This window comes from Scyliorhinus canicula, chromosome 5, assembly GCF_902713615.1.
Source record: "Scyliorhinus canicula chromosome 5, sScyCan1.1, whole genome shotgun sequence".
Taxonomy (NCBI): domain Eukaryota; kingdom Metazoa; phylum Chordata; class Chondrichthyes; order Carcharhiniformes; family Scyliorhinidae; genus Scyliorhinus; species Scyliorhinus canicula.
In genome coordinates, this window is record NC_052150.1 from 178,896,611 (window position 1) to 178,922,719 (window position 26,109).

General features: G+C 45.4%; 1 protein-coding gene across 13 annotated transcripts in view; it reads left to right on the forward strand.

The window, feature by feature from the left end:
• The window catches only part of myo3a (myosin IIIA), a 556,810-nt gene that overhangs the window by 265,489 nt on the left and 265,212 nt on the right, over positions 1-26,109 (forward strand). For all 13 annotated transcript variants that reach the window (XR_005460772.1, XM_038798143.1, XM_038798142.1 and 10 more), the window contains 2 exons: positions 8,035-8,137; positions 9,082-9,198. Coding sequence is in view for 12 of the 13 variants with exons in the window: in XM_038798143.1 (XP_038654071.1) it covers positions 8,035-8,137; positions 9,082-9,198 (220 nt within the window). In the remaining variant the exon portion in view is untranslated. The remainder of the gene's footprint in view (positions 1-8,034; positions 8,138-9,081; positions 9,199-26,109) is intronic.

Here is a 26,109-nt window from a genome sequence, read left to right on the forward strand (position 1 = left end):
TGAGAGTTATTCCATCCCTCCCCTGCCGCCAAAGTTCGTAGGTCCCTCTGTCGCTGGATGCAGAGGAGGTCTCCTTCACCGCTTTGCCCATGGTTGTGCTTCCAACAGCTGGGCTGGGCCGGGGAGTGTGTACCACGCCAGGGATGATTGTTTTTGCACCAACCGGTGAGGAGTCCTGTGGGAATTCTTTCTCTGACTAAACTGCCCTCTGAAAGTATTGAGGATTGCGTATCCATATCTGATGCTGATTCCTCCATCTCATGCTGACCTGGGCCCTGGTCTCTGTTGAGTTGTGCTCCCTGGTTAATGGATGGCAAGCAAGGGGGATGAGGGATCGATTCAACTGGCGGGGTTACCTCTGGTGCGGGCTCCATGCCTTTGAGATGGTCCACATGCTTACGTACAGTCCATTCTCTAGTTTTAACCATACATGAAACTGGGGCGGAATTCTCTGACCCCCCGCCAGCGTAAATCCCGCCACCGCCATGGCCGGAATTCTCCACCACCCGGGAATCGGAGCAGACGGGAATCGTGCCACGCCGGTCGGTGGACCCCCCCGCGCCGGTCGGTGTGCTCCCCGCGGCGATTTTCCCGCCCGCGATGGGCCGAAGTCCCGCCGCTGTCAGGCCTCTCCCGCCGACGTGGTTTAAACCACCTCTGGTGCCGGCAGGAGCAGGCGGCGCGAGCGGGCCCCGGGGTCCTGGGGGGGGGGGGGGGCGCGGGACGATCTGACCCCGGAGGGTGCCCCCACGGTGGCCTGGCCCGCGATCAGGGCCCACCGATCGGCGGGCGGGCCTGTGCCTTGGGGGCACTCTTTTTCTTCCGCCGCCGCCACGGCCTCCACCATGGCAGAGGCGAAAGAGACCCCTTCCACCGCGCATGTGCCGGGTTGACGTCAGCGGCAGCTGACACTCCGGCACATGCGCGGACTCACGCCGACTGGCAAAATCCGTTCGGCCAGCCGTGGCGCCGATCGGCGTGGCGCCAAAGGCCATTCCCGTCAGTCGGCAGAGCAGGAGCCACTCCGGCGCGGGCCTAGCCCCGAAAGGTGCGGAGAATTCCGCACCTTTGGGAAGGCCCGACACCGGAGTGCTTCTCGCCACTCCGGTACGCCGGGACCCCGCGCCCCACCAGGTAGGGGAGAATCCCGGCCCTGGTCCTCTTTTCTCGTATACACTGGGCACCATACCCAAGATTCCAGATGTATCCTATGTCCCCTGGTTTGAAATTAATACTTTCACACAGGAGGTGGAAATACTAAATGAATACTTTGCATCAGTATTCACCAAAGAGAAGAAATTTGTGGATGTTGAGTCTGGAGAAGGGTGTGCAGATAGCCTGAGTCACATTGAGATCCAAAAAGACGAGGTGTTGGGCGTCTTGAAAAATATTAAGGTAGATAAGTCCCCAGGGCCTGATGGGATCTATCCCAGAATACTGAAGGAGGCTAGAGAGGAAATTGCTGAGGCCTTGACAGAAATCTTTAGATCCTCACTGTCTTCAGGTGATGTCCTAGAGGTCTGAAGAATAGCCAATGTTGTACCTTTGTTTAAGAAGGGTAGCAAGGGTAATCCAGGGAACTACAGGCCGGTGAGCCTTACGTCAGTGGTAGAGAAATTACTGGAGAGAATTCTTCGAGACAGGATCTATTCCCATTTGGAAGCAAGTGGACGTATTAGTGAGAGGCAGCACGGTTTTGTGAAGGGGAGGTTGTGTCTCACTACAATGATAGAGTTTTTCAAGGTGGTCACAAAGATGATTGATGCAGATAGGGTAGTGGATGTTGTCTATATGGACTTCAGTAAGGCCTTTGACAAGGTCCTTCATGGCAGACTGGTACAAAAGGTGAAGTCACACGTGATCATCGGTGAGCTGGCAAGATGGATACAGAACTGGCTCGGTCATAGAAGGCAGAGAGTAGCAATGGAAGGGTGCTTTCCTGATTGGAGGGCTGCGACCAGTGGTGTTCCGCAGGGTTCAGTGCTGGGACCTTTGCTGTTCGTAGTACATATAAATGATTTGGAGGAAAATGTAACCAGTCTGATTAGTAAGTTTGCAGACAACACAAAGGTTGGTGGAATTGCGGATAGCGATGAGGACTGTCAGAGGATACAGCAGGATTTAGATCGTTTGGAGACTTGGGCGGAGAGATGGCTGATGGAGTTTAATGTGAGGTAAAGCATTTTGGAAGGTCTAATGCAGGTAAGGAATATACAGTGAATGGTAGAACCCTCAAGAGTATTGACAGTCAGAGAGATCTAGGTGTACAGGTCCACAGGTCACTGAAAGGGGCAACACAGGTGGAGAAGGTAGTCAAGAAGGCATACGGCATGCTTGCCTTCATTGGCTGGGGCATTGAGTATAAAAATTGGCAAGTCATGTTGCAGCTGTATAGAACCTTAGTTAGGCCACACAATAGTGTTCAATTCTGGTCGCCACACTACCAGAAGGATGTGGAGGCTTTCGAGAGGTTGCAGAAGAGATTTACCAGGATGTTGCCTGGTCTGGAGGGCATTAGCTAGGAGGAGAGGTTGAATCAACTCGGTTTGTTCTCACTGGAGGTTGAGAGGCGATCTGATAGAGGTCTACAAAATTATGAGGGGCATAGATAGAGTGGATAGTCGGAGGCTTTTCCGCAGGGTAGAGGGGTCAATTACTAGGGGGTATAGGTTTAAGGTGCGAGGGGCAAGGTTTAAAGGAGATGTACGAGGCAAGTTTTTTTACACAGAGGGTAGTGGGTGCCTGGAACTCACTGCCGGAGGAGGTTGTGGAAGCATGGACAATAGTGACGTTTAAGGGGCATCTTGACAAATACATGAATAGAATGGGAATAAAGGGATACGGATCCCAGAAGTGCAGAAGATTTTAGTTCAGACGGGCAGCATGGCTGGCACAGGCTTGGAGGGCTGAAGGGCCTGTTCCTGTGCTGTACTTTTCTTTGTTCTTTGAACCCTCTGTCTTGCTTCCCGTGGTCATGATACCTCATCTGGAGGGCTTGTTTGTTTTCCACCTTCCCACCAAGGTTGGGAAATGTCATGCTTAAGAGGGCCCTGAGTCATCAGATCTGTCAGTGGCTCTGCTGTTTGTAACATGCGCCGTGGTCTGATAATTAAATAAGAAACGTGCCAGTTTTGTTTCAACTGACCCCCATAGTTGTTTTTTTTCAAGCCCCTCTTAAAGCTGCACTGCCTGCTCAGCTAAGCCATTCGAAGAAGGGTGACATGGGGCAGCTTGAATGTGCTTCACCCCATTTGTTTGCATAAACACCTGAAATTCCTCACTTGTGAAAGGGGTATCTTTACTGGTGACGACCACCTCTGGGATACCGTGAAAGCTGAATGATTGGCATAGCTTAGCTTAGCATAGCTTAGGGGGCAGCACGGTAGCATGGTGGTTAGCATAAATGCTTCACAGCTCCAGGGCCCCAGGTTCGATTCCCGGCTGGGTCACTGTCTGTGCGGAGTCTGCACGTCCTCCCCGTGTGTGCGTGGGTTTCCTCCGGGTGCTCCGGTTTCCTCCCACAGTCCAAAGACGTGCGGGTTAGGTGGATTGGCCATGCTAAATTGCCCGTAGTGTCCTAAAAAAAAAGGTAAGGTTGGGGGGGGGGGGTGTTGTGTTATGGGTATAGGGTGGATACGTGGGTTTGAGTAGGGTGATCATTGCTCGGCACAACATCGAGGGCCGAAGGGCCTGTTCTGTGCTGTACTGTTCTAAGTTCTAAGTCTAAGCTTCTCTATGGTCGCTCACAAAGTGGCAGAAGTCATCAGATATACCTCCATCCACTCTGAGTGGACATCGGTCAACAGCAAAATTATTGATCCTCGGAAGATCCCAGCAAAGTCAGCACGCAAATGCACCCATTCCCATAGTTGGAACTTTTGATGTTCTTGGCACTCTGCACACTGTTGCACCAACCTTTCAATATCGCCATCAAGCCCTCGCCACCAAACGTAGCTCAGCAGGACCTGGCTCCTGCAAAAATTGATGGAAACTGTGGGTGAAATTAGACCATGTTCACAGGTGCAGCTGGTGAATTGGGAATTGGCCAAACTTACGTTTTGGGTCCAAATGGAGAAAATTCAGGCCCTTAAGTATAAAAGCCAGGAAGCTGTGCTAAACCTACATAAAACAGTAGTTCAGCCAAAGGTGGAGTTTTGTGTCCAAATATGAGCACAACGGTTTAGGACACACTTGAAGGCTTTGGAGAAGGTACTCGAGAGAGTTATTAGAATGGTTCCAGGGATGTGAGATTCCAGTTACATGGTTAGGCTGATGAAGCTGGGATTATTCTCCTTAAAACAGAGAAGGCTAAGAGAAGATATGATAAAAGCATTTACAATCATAACAGGTTTACAGAGAGTAAATAAAGAAAAATTGTTTCCAATGGTGGAAGGACCAATAACGAAAGGGCACATGGATTTAAGGTAAATAATAAAAGAATCAGAGTCGACATGAGGAAAATTTTGATTTGTAAATAAATGTTTAGGATTTTGAATGCTCTACCTGATAGGGTGATGCACACAGACACAGTAGTAATCTTCACAATGGAATTGAATAAATACTTGAAGGAGAATAAGTTGCATGAATATGGGGAAAAAACAGGATAACTGGATTAATTGGGCAGTCTTTTTTTTTCAGTTTAGTGTATCCAATTTATTTTTTCCAATTAAAGGGCAATTTAGCGTGTCCAATCCAACTTGCTTGCACATCTTTGGGTTGTGAGGGCAAAACTCACGCAAACATGGGGAGAATGTGCAAACTCCACACGGATAATGACCAAGAGCTAGGAACGGACCTGGGACCTCGGCGCCGTGAAGCAGCAGGTGATGCCCACTTAATCGGGCAGTCTAATGCCTGATTCTGTGATGTTCTGTTCTATGATTTTCCGATTCAGCCACAATGATCTTCCATACTAGAATTCTCTTCTTCTTAAGAACTTCCACTTTGTTATATCTCTCCTCAGCTTCAAGTATGTCCCCAAAACTTAGGTTCCAAACACAGCTTTGGAAATCTTCATCAGCTCAGAAAATTACAAATGCTTCAATAAAATATTTTCTTAAAAAAAATCTTCATCAACTCAGTTCTCCTTTCCTGATATCCCCCTCACTCCAATTTCTATGTTAAAGTAACAAATGAGTACAAGATTTTCTTTTGTTTCAGCAGCATTGGATAGGATTTTGATTTTTTTTTCCAGCAAAGTTATAAGTGAATGTTGGGCAATGATTTTGGTCAATTGGATTCTCCGACCCCGCCGCCGGGTTGGAGAATCGCCGGGGGGGCGGAGCGAATCCCGCTCTGCCTCCCTGACGCGGCTGCCGTATTCTCCGGCGCCGCTTTTCGGGCGGGGGCGGGATTCACACCACGCCGGTTGGGGGCTGTTGATAGAGGGCCCCCTCGGCGATTCCCGAGCCCTGATGGGCCGAGCGGCCGTCCATTTTTGGCCAGTCCCGCTGGTGTGAATCACTCAACACATGTACTGATGGGACCTGGCAGGTAAGTCGGCGGGGGCGGTCCTCGGGTGGGGGGGGGGGGGGGGGGGGGGGGGGGGGTGCAGGGCGATCCGATCCCGGGGGGGTGCCCATGGTGGCCTGGCCCCCGATCGGGACCCACCGATCTGCAGGTGGGCTTGATCCGTGGGGGCACTCCTTTCTTCCGCATCAGCCCTGAGTAATCTCGCGCATGCGCCAAAATACGCCGGCCGGTCTGCGCATGTGCAGAACCATGCCGGCGGTTCCGTGCATGCGCAAGATCACGCCGGCCCTTTGGTGCATGCGCGAACTCGCCTCGTCCCTTCGGTGCCTGCCAACCCTGCCGGCATCCACCTAGCCCCCGAAAATGCGGAGAATTCCGCACTTTCAGAGGCTGTTGACTCCGGAGTGGTTGGCGTCGGTTCTCCCGCCGGCATTGGGAAATCGTCCCCAGAAGGCAGAATCCCTTTTGCTCTAGATTGCAGTGGATCTGCCCCATTGCACCAGTGGAGAGGGGACAAAATGGTACTTGTTCCCTTTTGTTTTAACAGCATCTTTTGGCTAAGTTCTGCCTTACTTTGTGCAATAAAATCTTTTCCTCCTTTACCATGCCCTGACACCTTTGAGAGCAGAGAGATATTGTACTCCTAAATCTAACAATATCTGCCTGTCTGGCTGAGTCATGTCAAGGTATGATTTCCCCACTATTTCTCTGGAGCAATGCAATAACCTATGCTCTAGAGCAGGAGTTCTCAACCTTTTTTAACCCATGACCCCTTTTCCTCTTAATTTATTTTGTGGACCCCCATAGCCATTCCACAGAAAAAAAAGCTTTTTATATGCGTGGTAAACGAATCCTTATATTTTGTCCGATGACTAAAGTCCATCTACCTTACCATGAGGGTTGGAAACGGATTAGCGGTATTTTCGTACGTTGCCAAACTTATTCTAATATGAAAAGTAATGAAAAAAACTTTTTACTAAATTGAATTAAATTACTCTAAAAATAACCAATTCATATCAAATATACACAGTTTCTAGTGATTACTGTGTTAAATCATTCATTAAACTTGTCAAGGAGAAACGATGGGTGATTTTCACCTCTGTTTGTTCTAAGTAACTTTAAATTTACGACACTGTCAAATGTAAATTTTTTTTCTTCTACTTGATTGCCATAAACAATTCATAGCTACATGAATATTTCTACTTTTAGTATTTTAATATGGCGTAGATTACTGTAAAAATTAAATTCTCAGTAATAACAATTGTTCTGAAGTAGAATTGCTCTATGGACCACTAAAATATCACCGTGGACCCCCAATTCGGTATTTTTTTTGTGTGGATCCCCAGTAATGTTACATGGACCCCCAGGGGTCCATGTGGACCCCGGTTGAGAACCACTGCTCTAGAGGGAAATAAGTCAAACAATAACTCAAACCTGCAGAGCTTCTCATCTTAACCCACCCCCACTGTGTCATAGGAAAAGACCCAAGTCCATCAAATCAGCCTTATATTAGCCTATGGTCACATGATACAACAAAAACAGAGTTGTTGTCTGATCGTAGCAATCAATCTTAATCAGTATCATAGAATCATCGGATTTACAGTGCAGAAGGAGGCCCATCGAGTCTGCACCGGCTCTTGGAAAGAGCACCCTACCAAAGCCCACAACTCCACCCTATCCCCATAACCCAGTTACCCCACTCAACACTAAGAGCAATTTTGGACACTAAGGACATTTAGCATGGCCAATCCACCTAACCTGCACATCTTTGGACTGTGGGAGGAAACCGGAGCACCCGGAGGAAACCCACACATACACGGGGAGAACGTGCAGACTCCGCACAGACAGTGACCCAAGCCGGAATCGAACCTGGGACCCTGGAGCTGTGAAGCAATTGTGCTAACCACTATGCTGCCATGCTACCCTGTATAGCCTGCAACAGATTCAGATGTGACCAAGGAGTACTGAGCTTATAGGTCGAAAGCAACCTTTTGTCTCCAGCATTCTACACATACCACATGGCAACAGCAGGTCAGGTCAAAGGCTGGGAATTCTGCGGCAAGTAACTCACTTCCAGACTCCCCAGTGCCTGTCCATGTTCTACATGGCACAAGCCAATAGTGTGATGGAATATTCTGCACTTGCCTGGCTGGGTGCGGCTCCAAAAAACCTCAAGAACCTCGACACCACTGGGTCAAACTAGCCCACTTGATTGGCACTTATCTTATCCATTCACTCCCTCAGCCCACAGTGCCAGCAGTGTGTATCAGAAACAAGATGCACTGCAGCAACTCACAAGTCTCCTTTGGCAACACCTTCCAATGGACAAGGGCAGCAGGTGCGTGGCAACATGACCACCTCAAGGCCTTGCCATTGGCACTCATATCCCAGGAAAGAATAAAATAAAGTGTTTCAACTTCTTATACTGTATCCCAAAGCAGGTCAGTTGCATACAATGCTCACACATTATCCCAAAATAAATCCTTTAGAATGAGAGGCATAGACTGATTGATGATATTCATCTAGATTTGACAAGACTAATATTTAACATCTTTTTTGTAGGCATGAACGTATTCATACAAAGAAGAGCCAACACATGAAAAGTAACACCACTTCCTTTATGGATAATCGAGATGATCTTGCTACACTCGAAGTGCTTGATGAAGTAAGAGAATGGAAATGAATTTATTGCTGTTTGTTCCAACATGCTAAAACTTCATTTAAAAGTAATTGATTCCAAGTAGTATGGCTTCAGAGATTTCTTGGAATAATGAAGTGCAAAATAAATCAAAATGAAGAAGATACTTTTCATTATACCTTGTTTCATTGACTGACTTTTACAGGCTAATATTAATTCCAAAACAGATGGATTTTATTTAGATGGGAAATTGAAATATAAAAAATCCCAAGCCCAAAACCATCCTCCTCAAACCAGCCCACATTCTGAGGTGAGGCAGGCAGCTCCCTGGAGACATGGTGCACATTTAAATACATTAATGAGACTGTGAATCCCATGTTTATCCCTCTTGCTGCTTCAATGCTGGCAGGCCAGGTTTCCCAGACCCCAGATACCCTGCCAACGAAATGGAGGCAAGGTCAACTGTGCCAAACAGATATATGCTTTCCAACATTTCTTGTGGACCAACTGGAGAAAGAATGCTTTCCCATCCCAAAATCACTAACAGCCCTATCGCCATAACAATCCTCAATGATCACCCACCCTCCCAAATCACCCCACAATTACCAACACTCCCATGATCGCTGGTTCACTGATTCCCCCTCTCTTAGTCCAATCTCACCCCAAACCTCCTGCGATATTCCTTGACCCATTGTACACATGCCCTTCTCACAATTTCTACCACAAACAGCAAAGAACCTACCTGTCCCTGGGCAGCAGCCTCATCTGCAGTCTTCCCCATCAGAAAGGGAGCAAAGTCAATTAATCATACTGGTCTCGGGGCAAGGAACCTATTAAGGAAAAACATGCTCACTGTAGAGTTAAAAACTTCACAGCATTCTTCAGATCATGAAAACCCCACCCCAGTAAATATCAACTCCTTAATTTCATAGCCTAATGATATATTATTATTATTTGTTGTCTCTTGATAGAATACAGTCAACGAGCAGCTGCAAAAGCGATACAATGAGGACCAGATATATACCTACGTCGGAGACATCCTTATTGCTGTTAATCCATTCCAGAAACTGGATATCTATTCCTCAGAGGTTAGCCACTAATTATAGTAACAGCTCATTTTATCAACTCCCTTTGATTATAATTCGGAACAGAACCAAATCTTTAATTTTTCACAAGGATTTAATGTGAAAATATTTTTTGAAAAAGTAACTACTTATCAAAAGAAAAACTATTTTTGGAAGTCATTAATGGAAGTAAAATATTTATGCAGTTTGGAGTTGATTTTTTAAAACTATTTGGTTCATTTAAAAAGCTGTGAACTGCATGATTAAAACAGATGGCATCTTTCCCCTTGATATATATACTCAAAAAGAACAACAAATCTACATTCTGTTTCAGGGGTTTCAAACCCACAACAGAATGTGATGATTCACAGAATTTGACAGCAGCACAATTGATTGGTTTTACTTTATAAGTCAATAAAATATACAACATTGTCGGTGGAAGAGGCATATATGCAATCTCCTTCTGTATTTCCATATTTAAATTGCTGCCATTTGCTACTTGGATATTCCATTAATCATCATTGTGAACGTCTTTTTAAAAATTCGGCTTAATATTACGTTCAGCTCAACTTCTCAGAGTACTTACATTTTTGATTCATTTTACTTAGAATTGATGCAGATGCAAATCCGTTCATGTGTATTAGCTACAGATTTATACATTCCCTCTGTTGACAGGAGAAGTATTATACAGCCAACAAAAGCTGAATTTGGAACTGAGATTGAAAATGATCATGTATCACTTGTGACCAGGGCTAACGTTGCCCTGATAGATCTACCAGTGTACAAAATCATTGAATATTATACTTCTTTCTCAAACTTCAAGCTCTATTTATAAGCCTGACTGGAAAAGCAAAGATAAATTGACCTGGAACTGATGTGGGGTGGATAAGAGAGGAGTGCAATTGTCTGTACGCTACTGAAAAGGGAGTGTTGACAGAATTTGTGGAGATATCTGTCACTTGAGCATGCTGTTCCTCTGGAGATGTGATCAGACAATAATTGGGGGAAAAAGTGATGCTGTAATAAATAATGCCCCAACACCCATAAATATTCAGCTAACCATTTAGCTTACTATCGTCAACGGGCATCTGCAAAAGACATTGGTGAAGGACCAAAAGGAAAACGGCATTGTTTTGATTTTATGAGTTTCTGGTTTTGGTTCATGATGATGTAAAATTACCTTGGGCAGTAAAGAAACACTTGTTGCTTCAGAAACTGGGAACTCAGAACGGGCACAAGTAGCCCAATCATCAGATTCACAGAGTGCAGAATTTTACAAATGTTTTGATCATAATGAATAATTAGCAAATTACTTACAATATAGACAGGTGAAGAGGGCATGCAGTAGATCGCATACCTTGCCACGGTGTGTTAATTCAATGTTATTACACAGCACTTCCTTAAGGCATTCCCCTGCCTGGTTGATGCTCTGGAAATGCAAAGCTGAAAAAAATAAATACTTTTATTAAGAGTTTTCATCTCACTGACGAGTTTTCAGGCCACTGCACATGTAACAACCTGCTCTGAAACTCTGCTCAGATTTTGACAACTGTGACAAATTACACCACGGCAACCGAGACAATGTACAATAATCTAAAACAATTAACAACATTCTAAAGTAAATTATGCATGCCATTCTAAAATAAAGTAAATTTTCCCTATCTCCCGGTGATAATGTTCTTTAAAAAAAAGTGTGTGGCCATCTACAAGATGCACTACAGGAACTCATCAAGGCTCCTCAGACAACACTTTCCTAACACTTGACCCCTGCCATCTAGAAGGGCAAGGCATCACACGTGGGAACGCCACCACCTGGAAGTTCCCTTCCAAGCCACTCACCATCCTGACCTGGAAATATATCGGCGTTCTTCCACTGTCGCTGGGCCAAAATCCTGGAACTCCCTTCCGAGCAGCAACGTAGGTATACCCACACCACATGGACTGCAGTGATTCAAGAAGTCAGTTCACCATCATCTTCTCAAAGACAATTAGGGATGATGTGGAGATGCTGGCGTTGGACTGGGGTAAGCACAGCAAGAAGTCTTACAACACCAGGTTAAAGTCTAACATGTTTGTTTCAAACACGAGCTTTCGGAGCACTCCTCCTTCCTCAGGTGAATGAGGAAGGAGCAGTGCTCTGAAAACTAGTGTTTGAAACAAACATGTTGGACTTTAACCTGGTGTTGTAAGACTTCTCATAATTAGGGATGGGCTGGCCCAGCCAGAGATGCCCACATCCCATGAACGAATAAAAACAATTAGAGGATCTAGATCCAGATCTGAAACTTTGCCAAATTCCAAGCAGTTCTTCCATTGGCCGTCCCCTATCTGTGTACCAATCTTTATTGAAATAAGTCGATTAGTTTTGAGATATATTGTCCAAAGACAAACAGGCCAACAAACTGGGTGAAAACATTACCTTCCCCATTCTGGCCCAGCAGTCCATAACGGACTCATCCGACTGTGACACCAGTAAACACAACCTAACTTTCCATTCACCATCGGCTACACACCTTACCTTTCCTCTGTTGCTAACCATCACAGTGTCGTATTGGCCATAATGCAAAAATAAAAATTACCATTAAATAAACATTCTAAACTAAATTTTAAAATCAAACTATGCTATATTGCATGCAAGCATTAATCACCCTTAAGCATTCCCTTGGTGCTTGCTTTGTGATTTACCTGGCCTAGTTCTCCCACACAGTGCTATGCCAGTGGCTGCAACATCGCTTTGGAAAGCTGCTGACTTACAGCGTGGGAGACTACAGATGGCCTTGCAGCACAATTTTGAGTAGCTCTGGCTTAGAAGGTTTGACCTTGGACTCACTTCTCTGCATGGGTAAAGCAGCCTGGGGTGGTTATTTCACAGGCAACAGCAAGGGCATTGGAGACTGTCAGTTATGGGTGGACAAATGCTGTCAACCTGAAGTAGGACCTTGTGCCACTCCCCCAGGGTAGTGTCTCAGCAATGTTAGTAACATGCTGGAACATAGATTGCAGTGACACGCTGCAAGGCCTTTGAACATTGGTACCATCAGCCATGATGATAGCAGTCTGTATTTGCATGCCTTCAGTTGACCTTTTACTGTGGCAGCCAGACATTGGGTAGCTTCTGCTTGTGCTGCAATAGATGCTGAGATATCAGCCATCGGAAGCTGCATCATGGTAAAGTTGGCACAGTAAGAAGTCTTACAACACCAGGTTAAAGTCCAAGAGGTTTGTTTCAAATCACTAGCTTTCGGAGCGCAGCTCCTTCATCAGGTTCCATAACCACATATATTGACAAAGTCAATGATGCAAGATGATACTTTGAATGCGAGTCTTTGCAGGTAATTAAGTCTTTATGGGTCCAGACAGAGCGACTAGAGAGAGGGGTAATCACAGGTTAAAGAGGTGTGAATTGTCTCAAGTCAGGACAGTGGTAGGATTTCGCAAACCCAGGCCAGATGGTGGGAGGTGAATATAATGAGACATGAATCCAAGGTTGAGGCCCTACTCATGCGTGCGGAACTTGGCTGTCAGTTTCTGCTTGGTTTGAGTGAATCTATGATTAGGTATGAGCTGTGATTGATGGAGATTGGTGGCAGACACATGATGAGGGTGTGGAGCATTGATCGGTGTATGAAGCTACTGGTAAATGTCACGGACGGAATTTATGTGTATTATTATTTTCCATGATCGAATGTCTTCTTTGTGAGGTATGTGTGTTTTTAACTCCCAGAATGATTTGTCCCAATTTCAATAATTCCAGCAGCATGCTTTTTTGTGAGCTTAAAAATAAAATATGTTATTTATCATTGCCCCAGAGATTTAAATATATGGGGCTGGATTCTCCATTTGGGAGATTAAGTCCCCATGCCAGCGTGAAAATGGTGGTCTTTTACGCGAGGAAGACTGGCACAAAATGGCCACCGATTCCCTGTTATGCTGGGGGCGAGCAGGGAGGCAGCATACAGCTCGCATCTCTAGATGCCAATATGGCCCTGAGAATTTCTGGTTCCGTGGTCATATATGCGCACGGTGGCGGCCTGCAGCCGTGCTTCATGGCGGACTCAGCCTGCGGACCCGGACCCCAAATGTAGTGCCCCCCTTCAGCCGCTTGTGCACCCCAAACAGCCTGCCCACAGTGCCCCCAGACCTGAATAAAGCCCCCATGCCCTCCCCCGACTATGGCGGCGCTGGACTGATTGCGCAGCTGCCACGTGAGGTTCCTAAACGGTGTGAGCACACATAACCCACACCGCCGAGAACTCGGCCGGTCGGGGAAGGAACATCGCAGGTCAGGCCTCAGGCACTGGCTAGAGGCCATGGATACTTGGTGCAGCATACTCCTACAGTACGCTGCTTTTCAGGAGGCGGAGAATCCGAAAACCGGCACCGCCTCCGATATTGGCGCCAAAACAGATTCTCCGCCCCGTCGCCAAAACAGATTCTCCGCCCCGTCGCTGAACACGATTTCGGTGTCGGGGAGCGGAGAAACCAGCCCATGATTTTTCACTCACCCGATTCATATACACCAAATGGGTTCATGTGATTAGTTGAAGTAACGTCTTGTGAGCAGAGGTTTCTCAGCTTCCTGTAGTTGAATTGCTAGGGTTGGTTCTCAGGTAAACATGAAGTTGGAACAGGTTGGTTGTGAGAATCCTTCTCCCACTTTCAAGGTACTACTGTTTATTACCTTGGCTACGTAATCAACTTGCAGCTGCTTCAGTAACTTTCCGATGGTCTTTCTGTCTGCAGAGCTGCTTATTTCTGTTTAGAAACTGTGGTAGTATGACTAGATGTACTACGGTACCTGGGAGTGTGAGCTGCTATTTGTGGAGAAGGCTCGCTGCCCATTGGCCCAAGTGTTGTCTTCCCATTGGTCGAGATGAAGGTAGCTCCACCCACGAGGCGGAGTATAAGAACCCGTGTTTCCCAGCAGCCATCGTTCTTTCTGTACTCAAGCTGCTGGGCACACTTCTTGTAGATTAAAGCTTTCGATTCGGACCACTCCATCATTTCTGTGCTTATTGATCGCGCATCACTCACTATGTCATAGATATAGAGTCGTACAACACAGAAGGGCCCTTCAGCCCATCGAGTCTGGCCAAAAACAACCACCTAACTATTGTGATCCCATTTCCCAACATTTGGCCCATAGCCTTTTATGCCTTGGGATCGCAAATGCACATCTAAATACTTCTTAAATGTTAGGAAGCTTTCTGCCTCCACCACCCTTTCAGGTAGCAAGCTCCAAACTCCGTGTGGGTAAAAAAGGTATTTCCTCACATCCCCTCTAAACCTTCTGCCCCTTACCTTAAATCTATGCCCCTTGTTCATTGATCTCTCCACCAAGGAAAGAAAGTTTCTTCCTGTCTATTCTATCTATGCCCCTCATAATTTTACACAACTCAATCCTGTCGCCCCTAAGTCTCCTCTGCTCCAAGGAAAACAATCCAAATCTATCCAATCTCTCTTCATAACGAAAACTCTCCAGCCCTGGTAAATCTCCACTGCACCCTTTCCAGTGCTATCACATCCCTCCTATAATGTGGATTCCAGAACTGCACACAAAACTCTAGCTGTGGCCTAACCAACATTTTATAAAGTTCCAGCAAAGCCTCCCTGCTCTTAAACTCCATAATTCGACTAATAAAGGCAAGTATACCATATGCCTTCTTGACCACTGTATCCACCTGCTCTGCTACCTTAAGGGACCAGTGTGCATGGACACCAAGGTCCCTCTGATCCTCAGAGCTTCGCAGAGTCCTGGCATTTAATATGTATTCCCTTGACTTGTTTGTCCTGCCTAAGTGTATCACCTCACACTTGTCCGGATTGAATTCCATTTGTTACTGATCAGCCCATCTGATCAATCTTGTGAGAAGTTCAAAGTCCTTTTCCAAATAAGGTGGTGTGTTAGGTCAATAAACATTCGATGTTGTGACTTTTCACCCTTGAAAGTTGGGTCAGCCAAGGTCTTTCAATTTGGGCAGGGGGTGGTGGGGTGGCATCACAATACAATGAAAGGTGGATGGGATCCATTTCACATTTGTAAAACACCTATTGAGTTTTCATATCTTTTTTACCCATGATGTTGAAACAGACAAGTCAGCTGGTATATTACAGTTCTTTTTGTTGATGGTTCATGTAACATTCTGCATGGGACTTATGGGGTAGGCAGGATTATTTTCTCCATGGCTCACAGGAGTTTGACTCCCCCCACTGAGGGATGGGAGAACTCAGATTAGCATTGTATAATTGTATGGACGGTACAGTGGTTAGTACTGTTGCTTCACAGCACTAGGGTCCTAGGATCGATTCCTGGCTTGGGTCACTGTCTGTGCTGAGTCTGCACATTCTCCCTGTGTCTGCGTGGGTTTCCTCCGGGTGCTCTGGTTTCCTCCCACAAGTCCTGAAAGACGTGGGGCGCGATTCTCCCAAAACGGGAGAAATCGTAAGGCTGGCGTCAAACCCGGGCGGGTTTGACGCCAGCGCGCCCCTTCCCGACCGGGAACCGATTCTGGTCCCCGGTCGGGGCTAGCAGCCCGACGCCGCAAGCTCCGGCATCACGGGCTTAACGAATTTCGTTAAGCCCGCTTGCCGGAGTTAGCGCCGGCTGACGCGTCATATGACGTCAGCCGCGCATGCGCGGATTGGAAGACTCCAACCCGCGCATGCGCGGATGACGTCATTGCGTATTTGCGTGAAACCCGCGCATGTGCGGGCCGGGATGCCCCTCAGCCGCCCCGCGAATGGATACTGCGGGGCGGCGGAAGGACAAATAGTGCGCGGGCATCGGGCCGTGGTACTGCCGTGCCAATCGGTGCCATGGTTATAAAAAGCGAGTTGTTCCCGCCGTTTTTACGAACTGCCAGACCAGGTGTGTTTGCCGTTCGTAAAAACAGCGTAAAGGGCTGGGACTTCGGCCCATCGAACAGCTGTGAATCGCTGCCGGCCGTAAAAAAACGGCGGCAGCGATTCGTGTCGGGAGTTGGGCGGGGGGGGGGGGGGGGAGAATAGCGGGAGGGCGGGAAAAATGTCGGGAAGGCCCTCCCGCTATTCTCCGACCCGTCGTGGGGGTCGGAGAATTTCGCCCGTGATGTGAGGTGAATTGGACATTCCGAATTCTCCCTCTGTGTAACCGAACAGACGCCGGAAGTGGCGACTCGGGACTTTTCGCAGTAACATCATTGCAGTGTTAATGCAAGCCTACTTGTGACAATAAAAATTATTATTATTAAAAGATTGGCCAATAAGGCACTTACCAAAAAGAGACCCGGTAGGGATCCATTGGGAAGTGTACATACTATATTGTAAATAAATCTAAGTTCTTTATTTTACTCCCCGTGTCCTTATTATAGTTCAGACCTTAAACAAAATGATGTGTGAACTTTCACAAGTTGCTGTGAGGTTCTTTCAATTAGGTCCATATTTTATTAGATATTGGCCGCAGACTACTTTCGACAGTTCAAATGCAAAAAGTTACTTGAAATGCTGCAGCCATTGTAACAGCTTTTTTGTTTGAAGTTTTTTAATATCTTCATGTGTGTACTGGGCATGACATGAAGGTAGTGTAGCATTTGAAGATATATTCACTGACCTTGACCACTCATTAAACTTATTGTGGCATTGCACCCAGGCCCTTGGGGCTAGACTCCTAGCAGTGGCACAGCTATCTGCTCCTATTGTCTTCACACATTTTGTCTGGAGAACCTCCTGGACCACATGAACACTGCAATCATTTAAATTAGCAGGCCGCACAGAGTTTGGATAGTACTGCATCAGGGTGTTTGTAACCCTTTGGAGTCCCGGTCTGATGTTTCCAATTATGGAGACCAAAAATAGGGATTTCAAATGTAAGATTCGCACCAATAAACCTAGTAGGAAATTCAAGATTAAACATCTGTATCCAATGCATCGTTAGAATGTGGAACATAACTAGCATAAGGAGGAGCTGTGCCAACTAGAATAGATACATTTAAGGTGAAGTTTGGTAAAGACATGAAGGAGAAAAGAATAGAAGGATACATTGATGTGCTAAGATGATGTAGGATGGGGGCGATTCGTGTGGGCAAAAACACTGGCATGTTGGGCCAAATGGCCTGTTTGTGTGCTGTAAATATGATGCATTGTTTAATTGCAGCCAGAGCAGTTTGTACATTCCGATTAGCTTGAGACATTTGTGCAGCAATAGAACGTCAAACTTCTCTCACATCAGTGCTCTGGGCTGCAAATTTTTGTAAGGCGCTGCAGTCAATGAGAAAAGGTTTGTCAGATGAGTATGTCACTAAACCCAGCCTCAACCAGATAGTTTGCTCCCTTCATCATCTGCAGGCTACATTGAAAATTGTAGACAAAGTGCTCAGTGTCAAGTCAGACCTTTGTGACGATCAGTAGCTCATTACAGGGACAAAGTAGAACACACGAAAGCACAGACATCACTTGGCACGACTGATTGTTCCTTGTCTCAGTCTCCTAATTTACTGAGCATGCACTGAGTTAGTGAAAGATTAGCCCATGACACCTCGGTTGAAAAGAAATATTACAACATTACAACTTAAGTTATATTCATTTATCAATGAATTCACAGTGAAACAATCAGCTGGCTATAGGCATTCAAGACGCCTGAAATTAAACAAAATGCTGGCATGGGGACAAGACTGTGCATTTGAGATTTTGAAAGTCTGTTAGTATTTTCAGTCCTGCAGCTCTACACATGTTTTAGATGGAAGTTTGACCACCAGGGTTAACATTCACTTGTATGCTAATGTTACAGATGGGAGAGAGATGGTTGAACAGCTTTTCCCCTTGCTCCTCATCTTTCGAACAAGATGTGTGTTTTAGAGAGAGCAATTTAAGATCTTTTTAGTGTTCTGACTTTTAATAATAGATGCAGGACAAACTCTCTGGTAAGTTTATATCAGAAGCAAAGATAAACATTTATTCACACAACACCCTTCCATGTAAACAGAAGAAAACCATTCACTCATTCAAACAAACACACCGGAAATGATGAATTCCACACATGAATCAGGCACTTAGATTATTATGTTGCACCTTTTATCTAAATGACAGTCTGTGTTTAACCCGTATACGGTGGACAAATGATCGCACAAATTGTTTTGTACAATAATTGTTTATTAACGTACACACAGTTAATTACTTAATCAATGACACGTTCATGCACATTGAACTATAAACTAATACGCTTAAAAACTACCTTAACTTAACGTCCAGGTGACTGGCAAGAACAGAGCAGATATGGCCTTATCCGAGGTCTGGTAGTGAGGCAGCGCTGGACTTCTTGGTGCTGGTTGTCTGTGTCCTCTTCTAGTTCCTCCGTGGATGGTTCTCTTCTTGGCTGGTGATGGGTGTTGGAAGTCAAAGAAGCAGTCATGAGCTGCAGTCGAGAGAGAGCTTCTAAGGTGGTGCAGCGCCTTTTAAATTGCTTGGATTTTCATGCCCCTTTTGTGGGCGGTCTCTGGGTCATTGTCAATCAATTGATCATGGCACAATCACTCTGATTGATCACGTCTGAATAGGGGCTACCACTTCAATTTTAGAATGGGCACTCAGAGACCATGCCTGGCAGTGTTGGGGGCAGGGGCTTGGGTGCCGCTGTGTTTGGTAAACAATGTCATTGACAGAATAGTTTTATTGTTCCTGGGATGCCTGGAGATGATCTTTATCCTCTGTTAGTTTCTGCATAGGTCTGAGCTATAGCTTTGAATATTTGCAGGCTGCAGCCTGTCTGCGTTCAGGCTTGGCCAAATTTCCCATCACTCTTTGCAGGAGGCCATTTTAGATGGCACAATTAACAGAATAACAAGAAGCAAACACAAAGCGCGTGTTTGTATCAGTCCCTTTAAGCTACAGCGTTGCAGGCTTGGATGGGTTCCCTCTCATGGTTCTTTGGAGATGAATGAAAGTTAGGCATCTCTGGGTTTCTGGACAATGCTGTGGCCAAGTTGTATGGAGACAAATCCTTGCAGGTGAAGACAAATTAGCCTTTCTCACTATCTGTTGAGTGGTTGTATTTGGCAGGGTCGATTCTTCTTGAATGATCCCTCTTGTGTACTGTTGGTCTCCAGGCTGACTTGTCTCCGACAAGGTCTTGAACTAATAAGATTTGTTATCTGAAGTCAGTTTTGATTGTGTGACCGCATGATCAGTACTTCTATTGTCCATTCGAATGATTCAATATTAGAAGCCATTGTTCACAATGAACGATGTGTTGTTCACACATGCTTGTGGTAAACTAGTTTCTTAGTACATTGCTTTGTGAAGTTTTGAGCTCACAGACACTGAAGCCCAGATTTCTGCTCCAGGTTTGGGTGTGCAGAAACAGAGGAATTTTCAGTTGTGCCACCCTGACCAGCACTGCTTCCTCACAGCGCCAGGGGCCTGAGTTCGATTCTGACCTTAGGTAACTGTCTATATGGAGTTTGCACATACTCAACGTGTCTGCGTGTGATTCCTCCAAATGCTCCGGTTTCCTCTCACAGTCTAAAAAGATGCAGGTTGGGTACATTGACCATGATCAATGTGTAGGAATACAACAGGATAGTGGGCCTAGGTAAAGTGCTCCTTTGGAGGGTCAGTGCAGACTCGAAAGGCTGAATGTAATTAACTGTAATTAATTTGGCATTTCGGTAACTATCTTACAATCTTTCATCAGAGCCAGGCTTCTTTGTTATAGAACAACATGTGTAAAGGCTTCAGCTAAGTGTGATACGAACTTTCCATCATAATTTAGTACTCTTATAAATGACCTTAACTGAGTCACGTTCTGTGGTCGTGGATCCACGACCTCCGACATCTTCTTAGGTTCTTTGTGAAGACTATCTTGGTCGATGATGTGCTCAAGATAGTGAATAAAGATTTTTTTAAATTCGCACTTCTCTTCCTTGAACCTGAGATTATGTACTTACAGCCTTTGCAAGTGTAGCTTCGAGGTTCTTTACATGCTCTACATTGTTTGACCCTTTAATCAAAATGTCATCCAGGTAGCATTGCACATCGGATAGCCCACTCAAAATCTGATCATTGGAAGAGAGCCAGTGCTGGTGTTATCCTGAACAGAAATCTACAATACCAAAACAGACCCTTGTGTGTTACTATGATCAGTGATGGTTGAAACTCAATAGTTACATTCATTTACAGATAGGCTTGGAGAGATCAATTTTGCTAAATGTTTGGCTGACAGAGGCCTGAAAAAAGATCTTTGATAAGTGGTAAAGGGTATTGATCAACTCATAACACAGTGTTGATAGTCGTTTTGAAATCTCTGCATATTCGTACTTTAAGACTGAGATGATTGGGGTTGCCCATTCACTGGCGGTGACATGCTCAATGACCTCTGTCTTCAGTTACCTCTCAACTTCTTCTTCCACTTGAGGTTGAATAGCATAAGGTACGGTATGCTCTTTCAAACTCTTAGGCATACTATCTGCTTTTATTTTACGTTTCACTTTGACCCCAGTCATGGATCCAAGTGACTCCTCAAATACTTTTGCATACTTTCTCAAAAGTGGTTGAAGATCGTTCATATAATCAACAAGTTAGTTCACATTAGTTTAACTTAATCTTCCTTAACCAAGATCTCCCAAACAATGTTGGAAAGTTTCCTTGAACAATGTGAAGAGGCAACTTTCACTTTCTGCTCGTTAACTTCCACAGTCACTTCGGTGAAGCCCTTCAGCGACACAGCCTTCTCAGTATATGTCCTCAAGAATACATCAGAGGTTGCAACGGCAAATACATCAATTTCTGATAGTATATCAATTCAGGTATAAGTGATAATGCAGTGCCCATATCCACTTCCATCTCAATAGTGTTCCCATTTACTTTTGAATGGATCCAAAATCGTTACTGATCACCTTGTACTGTGAAAACGCCGAGTTTAAAATCCTTAAGTTGACTTAACATTTTGGTACTTGATGAGTCTTCAGTTGGATCACTTAACTAGTAAGCTTGCCTGTAAACTTTGCAGCATTTTTCTTGGTACACTTCTTTTGTGCCGATGGAACTAGAAGCAAGGACACAATCTCAGACTGAATCTCAGACTTTAAAACAGAGATGAGGAGGAATTTATTCAGCCAGTGGGTGGTGAATCCGTGGAACTCTTTGCCGCAGAAGCATGTGGAGGACAAATCACTGAATGTCTTTAAGACAGAGATAGATAGGTTATTGATTAATAAGGGGATCAGTTATGGTTATGGGAAGGAGAATGGGGATGAGAAAAATATCAGCCATGATTGAATGGCGGAGCAGACTTGATGGGCCGAGTGGCCAAATTCTGCTTCTCTACCTTATGGTCTTATGGTCAATGTGACCAATTTTACCACAATTTTTACATTTGTTCTCCTTGTTCCAATAGTCTCCAGCCATGTGTCCCACTTGGTTGCAGAAATGACATGTTTGTTCTTGGTGGATCTGCTTCTCACAGACTCCACATTACGGACTTTAGCTCAAACCCCAATCAATGAAGCTTCTCTTGCAGCAAGTTCCATTAACATTGCGATTTCTATCGCAGGTTTTAGGATTAATGCACCTTCAGTTAACAATTTTCATTGGATGTCTTCATTCCTGAGGCCACAAACTAATCAGGCACGAAGTGAATCGGATGTCATTGGTTAACACGTGACATTACACTAGCTAATGGTGTTACTCTGATACATAACGAACGACTACTTGTTTCGATTTTTGTGATTCATTCCTCTGTTTTGTTCGAATGCTATGTGCAATCAGCTACAGAGCCTTTGCTTTCGTCCTTTTCATCATTTTTGTAACCTCTAGCCTTATCTGTTGATTTATCATGGATCTGTAGCCTCTATCCCTCTTGTCATGATCTGTTTATCGTTTTCCATATTAATGTATTTCTCACTTGCCTTGTTGTTCTGTAAATTCTGCCTCTTCAGCGACACAGTAACACGGTGGTTTACATGTTGCTTCACAGCTCCAGGGACCCTGGTTCAATTCCTGGCTTGGGTCACTGTCTGTGTGGAGTCCGCTCATTCTCCCTGTGTTTACCTGGGTTTCCCCTGGATGCCCCAATTTCCTCCCATAAAGTTCTGAAAGATGTGCTCGTTAGGTAATTTGGACATTCTGAATTCTCCCTCTGTGTACTCGACCAGGCAGTGGAATGTAGCGACTAGGGGCTTTTCACAATAACTTCATTGCAGTGTTAATGTGACAGTAATAAAGATTAAATATTAAATTAAGACTGTTGCCTCTGCAATTTTTCAGTGTGGGTGGAAGGTGAAATAAGGTGAATAGCTCAGCAGCTTTCATTGCATGGGCTCCTGTCAGGCAGGAACTGGGGGGGGGGCGCTTTCAACGCCGTTGAGAATCGGCAGCCTGGTTTCAGTGCGGCGTGGCAGGGTTCACGTGCCCCCCCCCCCCCCCCCCCCCCCCCCGGTGATTCTCCGACCCAGCGAAGGCTTGGAGAATCCCGGTCTCTGTCTTCAGTTTAGTTAAATCAGTCACATACAGACGCATGTCCACGAACACAAAACCTGCTTCCCAAAATACCACAACATTCCTAATACCCAAAAATATTTAAAATAATATTTTCCTCACACCTACAGATTCATTCATCCTGTGATATTAGTGTGGAATTCCTTGTGTTTATCCAGTTTAGAGATTTCACAGACTTTGGATGATTTTGATTTGCAGGCACTAACAGAAAGAACAAGGGGGTCAGATCACTGTTTCACGGTTGAAATCATGCCCAATCTATGTACCTGCTGATGTTCCTGCCTGTTCGCGTGTCAGCTATCACTTTCAAAGGAAACTGGTTAAAGATCAAGAAGGGTGCATTAACCATGGAGATTTTGTGAAAGATGATTTTGCTGGCATTTCTGCCTACCTCCACGATATAATAGGACCTGCTACAGTTGCTGTACTGTATCAGATTTGACCGATGGCTCCTGTTTGTCTATGCACGTACACCACACCACATTCAGCATTCTGGAAATGGTTGCAATGACGATGATCTTGGCTGTGTGGCGTGCTCTTTCTCTGTACCTTTGAGAGAAATGAATGAACCTGCCAGCCTTGTAGAACTCTGCATTTGTCATCTGCAGAATGAAACTAGATATGGTGCCTTGATCAATATTAATATAATGTCCTTTTGATGCCTGAAAAGATCCTGTGGCCAAGCATTTATGACTGTTGTAATTATTGAATCGACAGGCATGATAGTTGGCATCTCTGAAACTGCTCTGAAGCCTGATGCTGGCACTTGGCATGGCTCTGAGATTACCACGGTGGCCACTCACCACCTCTGTAACAATTCATCCCCATACTACAAAACGTGGACCTCAAAAGCACCTCCCGCTAGAAGTGATTGTCACCCTCGCTATTCATATCTCCCACTTCTCTTACACATTCTGGGGGGGGGGGGGGGGGGGTGAGGTGAACAGGCAGCTGTCGTGGTGCACATAGGCACCAACAATGTAGGTAAAAAACGGGATGAAGTCCTACAAGCTGAATTCAGGAAGTAAGGTGTTAAACTAAAAAGTAGGACCTCAAAGGTAGAAATCTCAGGATTGCTACCAGTGCCACGAGCTAGTCAGAGTAGGAATGTCAGGATAGATAGGATGAATGCGTGGCTCGAGAGATGGTGCATGAGGGAGGGATTCAAATTCCTGGGGCATTGGAACCGGTTCTGGGGGAGGTGGGACCAGTACAAACTGGATGGTCTGAACCTGGGCAGGACTGGAACCGATATCCTCGGGGGTTGTTTTCTCGAGCTGTTGGGGAGGGTTTAAACTAATGAGGCAGGGAGATGGGATCCAATATAGGAAGTCGGTGGGAAGTAAAACGGGGCCAGAAACAAAAGGCAGTAAGGGAGAAAGTGTAAGGCAGAGAAGCCATAGTCAAAAATCAAAAAGGGCCTCAGTACAGGGTACAGTGACTGAGGTGAGCATGAAAAGGGAGGTGGCCAATACAGGATTGAGGGTGTTGTACCTAACTGCGCGCAGTATACGGAACAAGGTAAATGAGCTTGTTGCGCACATTGAAATTGGCCGGTACAATGTTGTGGGCATCACAGAGACATGGCTGCAGGGGGATCAGGGCTGGGATCTAAATATCCAAGGATAAATATCCTATCAAAAGGACAGGCAGATGGGTAAAGGGGGTGGGTTGCATTATTAGTAAGGAATGAAGTTAAATCAATAGCAAGGAGCAATATAGATCAGAAGACATAGAATCTCTGTGGGTAGATTGAGGAATCGCAAAGATAAAAAGACCCTGATGGGAGTTATGTACAGGCCCCCTAGCAGTGGTCAGGGTGTGGGGCAGAAAATAAATCAGGAGATAGAAAAGGCATATAAGGCAATATTACAATAATCATGGGGGACTTCAATATGCGCGTGGACTGGGAAAATCAGGTTGGTAGTGAATCCCAAGAAATGAAATGAAAAATCATTTGTTGTCACAAGTAGGCCTCAAATGAAGTTACTGTGAAAAGCCCCTAGTCGCCACATTCTGGCACCTGTTTAGGGAGGCAGGTACGGCAATTGAACTGTGCTGCTGGCCTGCCATAGTCCGCTTTTAAAGCCAGCGATTTAGCCCTGTGCTAAACCAGCCCCTGGAATGGAATTTGTGGAATGTCTAAGATTGTTTTTGGAGCAGCTTGTGACAGGGCCTACTAGGGAACAGGCAATTCTGGATTTGGTGGTGTGTAATGAGGCAGACGTGATTACTGAATTTAAGATGAAGGAGCCCTTCGGAAACAGTGACTACAATATGATAGAATTTACCCTGCAGTTTGAGAGGGAGAAGCTGCAATCAGATATAATGGTATTACAATTAAATAAGGGTAACTACAAAGACATGAGGGAGGAGCTGGCCAGAGTGATTGGAGAAGGAGCCTAGCAGGGAAGACAGTGGAATAGCAATGGCAGGAGTTTTGGGAGGTTATTCGGGAGGCACGACAGAAATTCATCCCAAGGAGGTGGAAACATGCTAAGGGGAGGACAAGGCATCCATGGCTGATGAGGGATGTCAAAGACAGCATAAAGGTTAAAGAAAAAGCATACAAAGTGACGAGGATTAGTGGGAAACCAGAGGATTGAGAAGCCTTTAAAAGCAAGCAGAGGACAACCAAAAAAGCATTAAGGGGGGAGAAGATGAAGTACGAGTGCAAGCTAGCTAGTAATGTAAAGGAAGATAGGAAGAGATTTTCTTCAATATATAATAGGTAAGAGAGAGAGGCAAAAATTGACATTGGACCACAGGAAAATGTGGCTGGAGAAGTAATAATAGGAAACAAAGAAATTGCAGACAACCTGAAGAGTTACTTTGCACCAGTCTTCACGGTGGAAGATACCAGTGGGATGCCAGAGCTCCAGGAGAACCAGGGGGCAGAGGTGAGTGCAGTGACCATTACTAACGAGAAAGCTCTGGGGAAACTGAAAGGTCTGAAGGTGGATAAGTCACCTCAACTGGATGGACTACACCCCAGGGTCCTAAAAGAGATTAGCTGAGGAAATTGTGGAGGCATTAGTGATGATCTTTCAGGAATCACAGGAGGCAGGAAGGGTCCCAGAGGACTAGAAGTGTAGTACCACTGTTTAAGAAGGGAGGGAGGCTGAAGACAGGAAATGATAGGCCGGTTAGCCTGACTTCGGTCATTGGTAAGATTTTGGAGTCTGTTATGAAAGATGAGATACCGAAGCACTTGGAACTGCATGGTAAAATAGGACTGAGTCAGCACGGCTTTGTCAAAGGGATGTCGTGTCTGACAAATCAGTTCTTTGAGGAGGTAACAAGCAAGTTAGTGATTTATTTAGATGTACCTCTGAGGCTGTATAAGGCTCTGGTCAGGCTCTATTTGGACTATTGTGAGCGGTTTTGGGCCCCATATCTAAGGAAGGATGTGCTGGCCTTGGAAAGAGTCCAGAGGAGTGATCCCTGGAATGAAGAACTTGTCATATG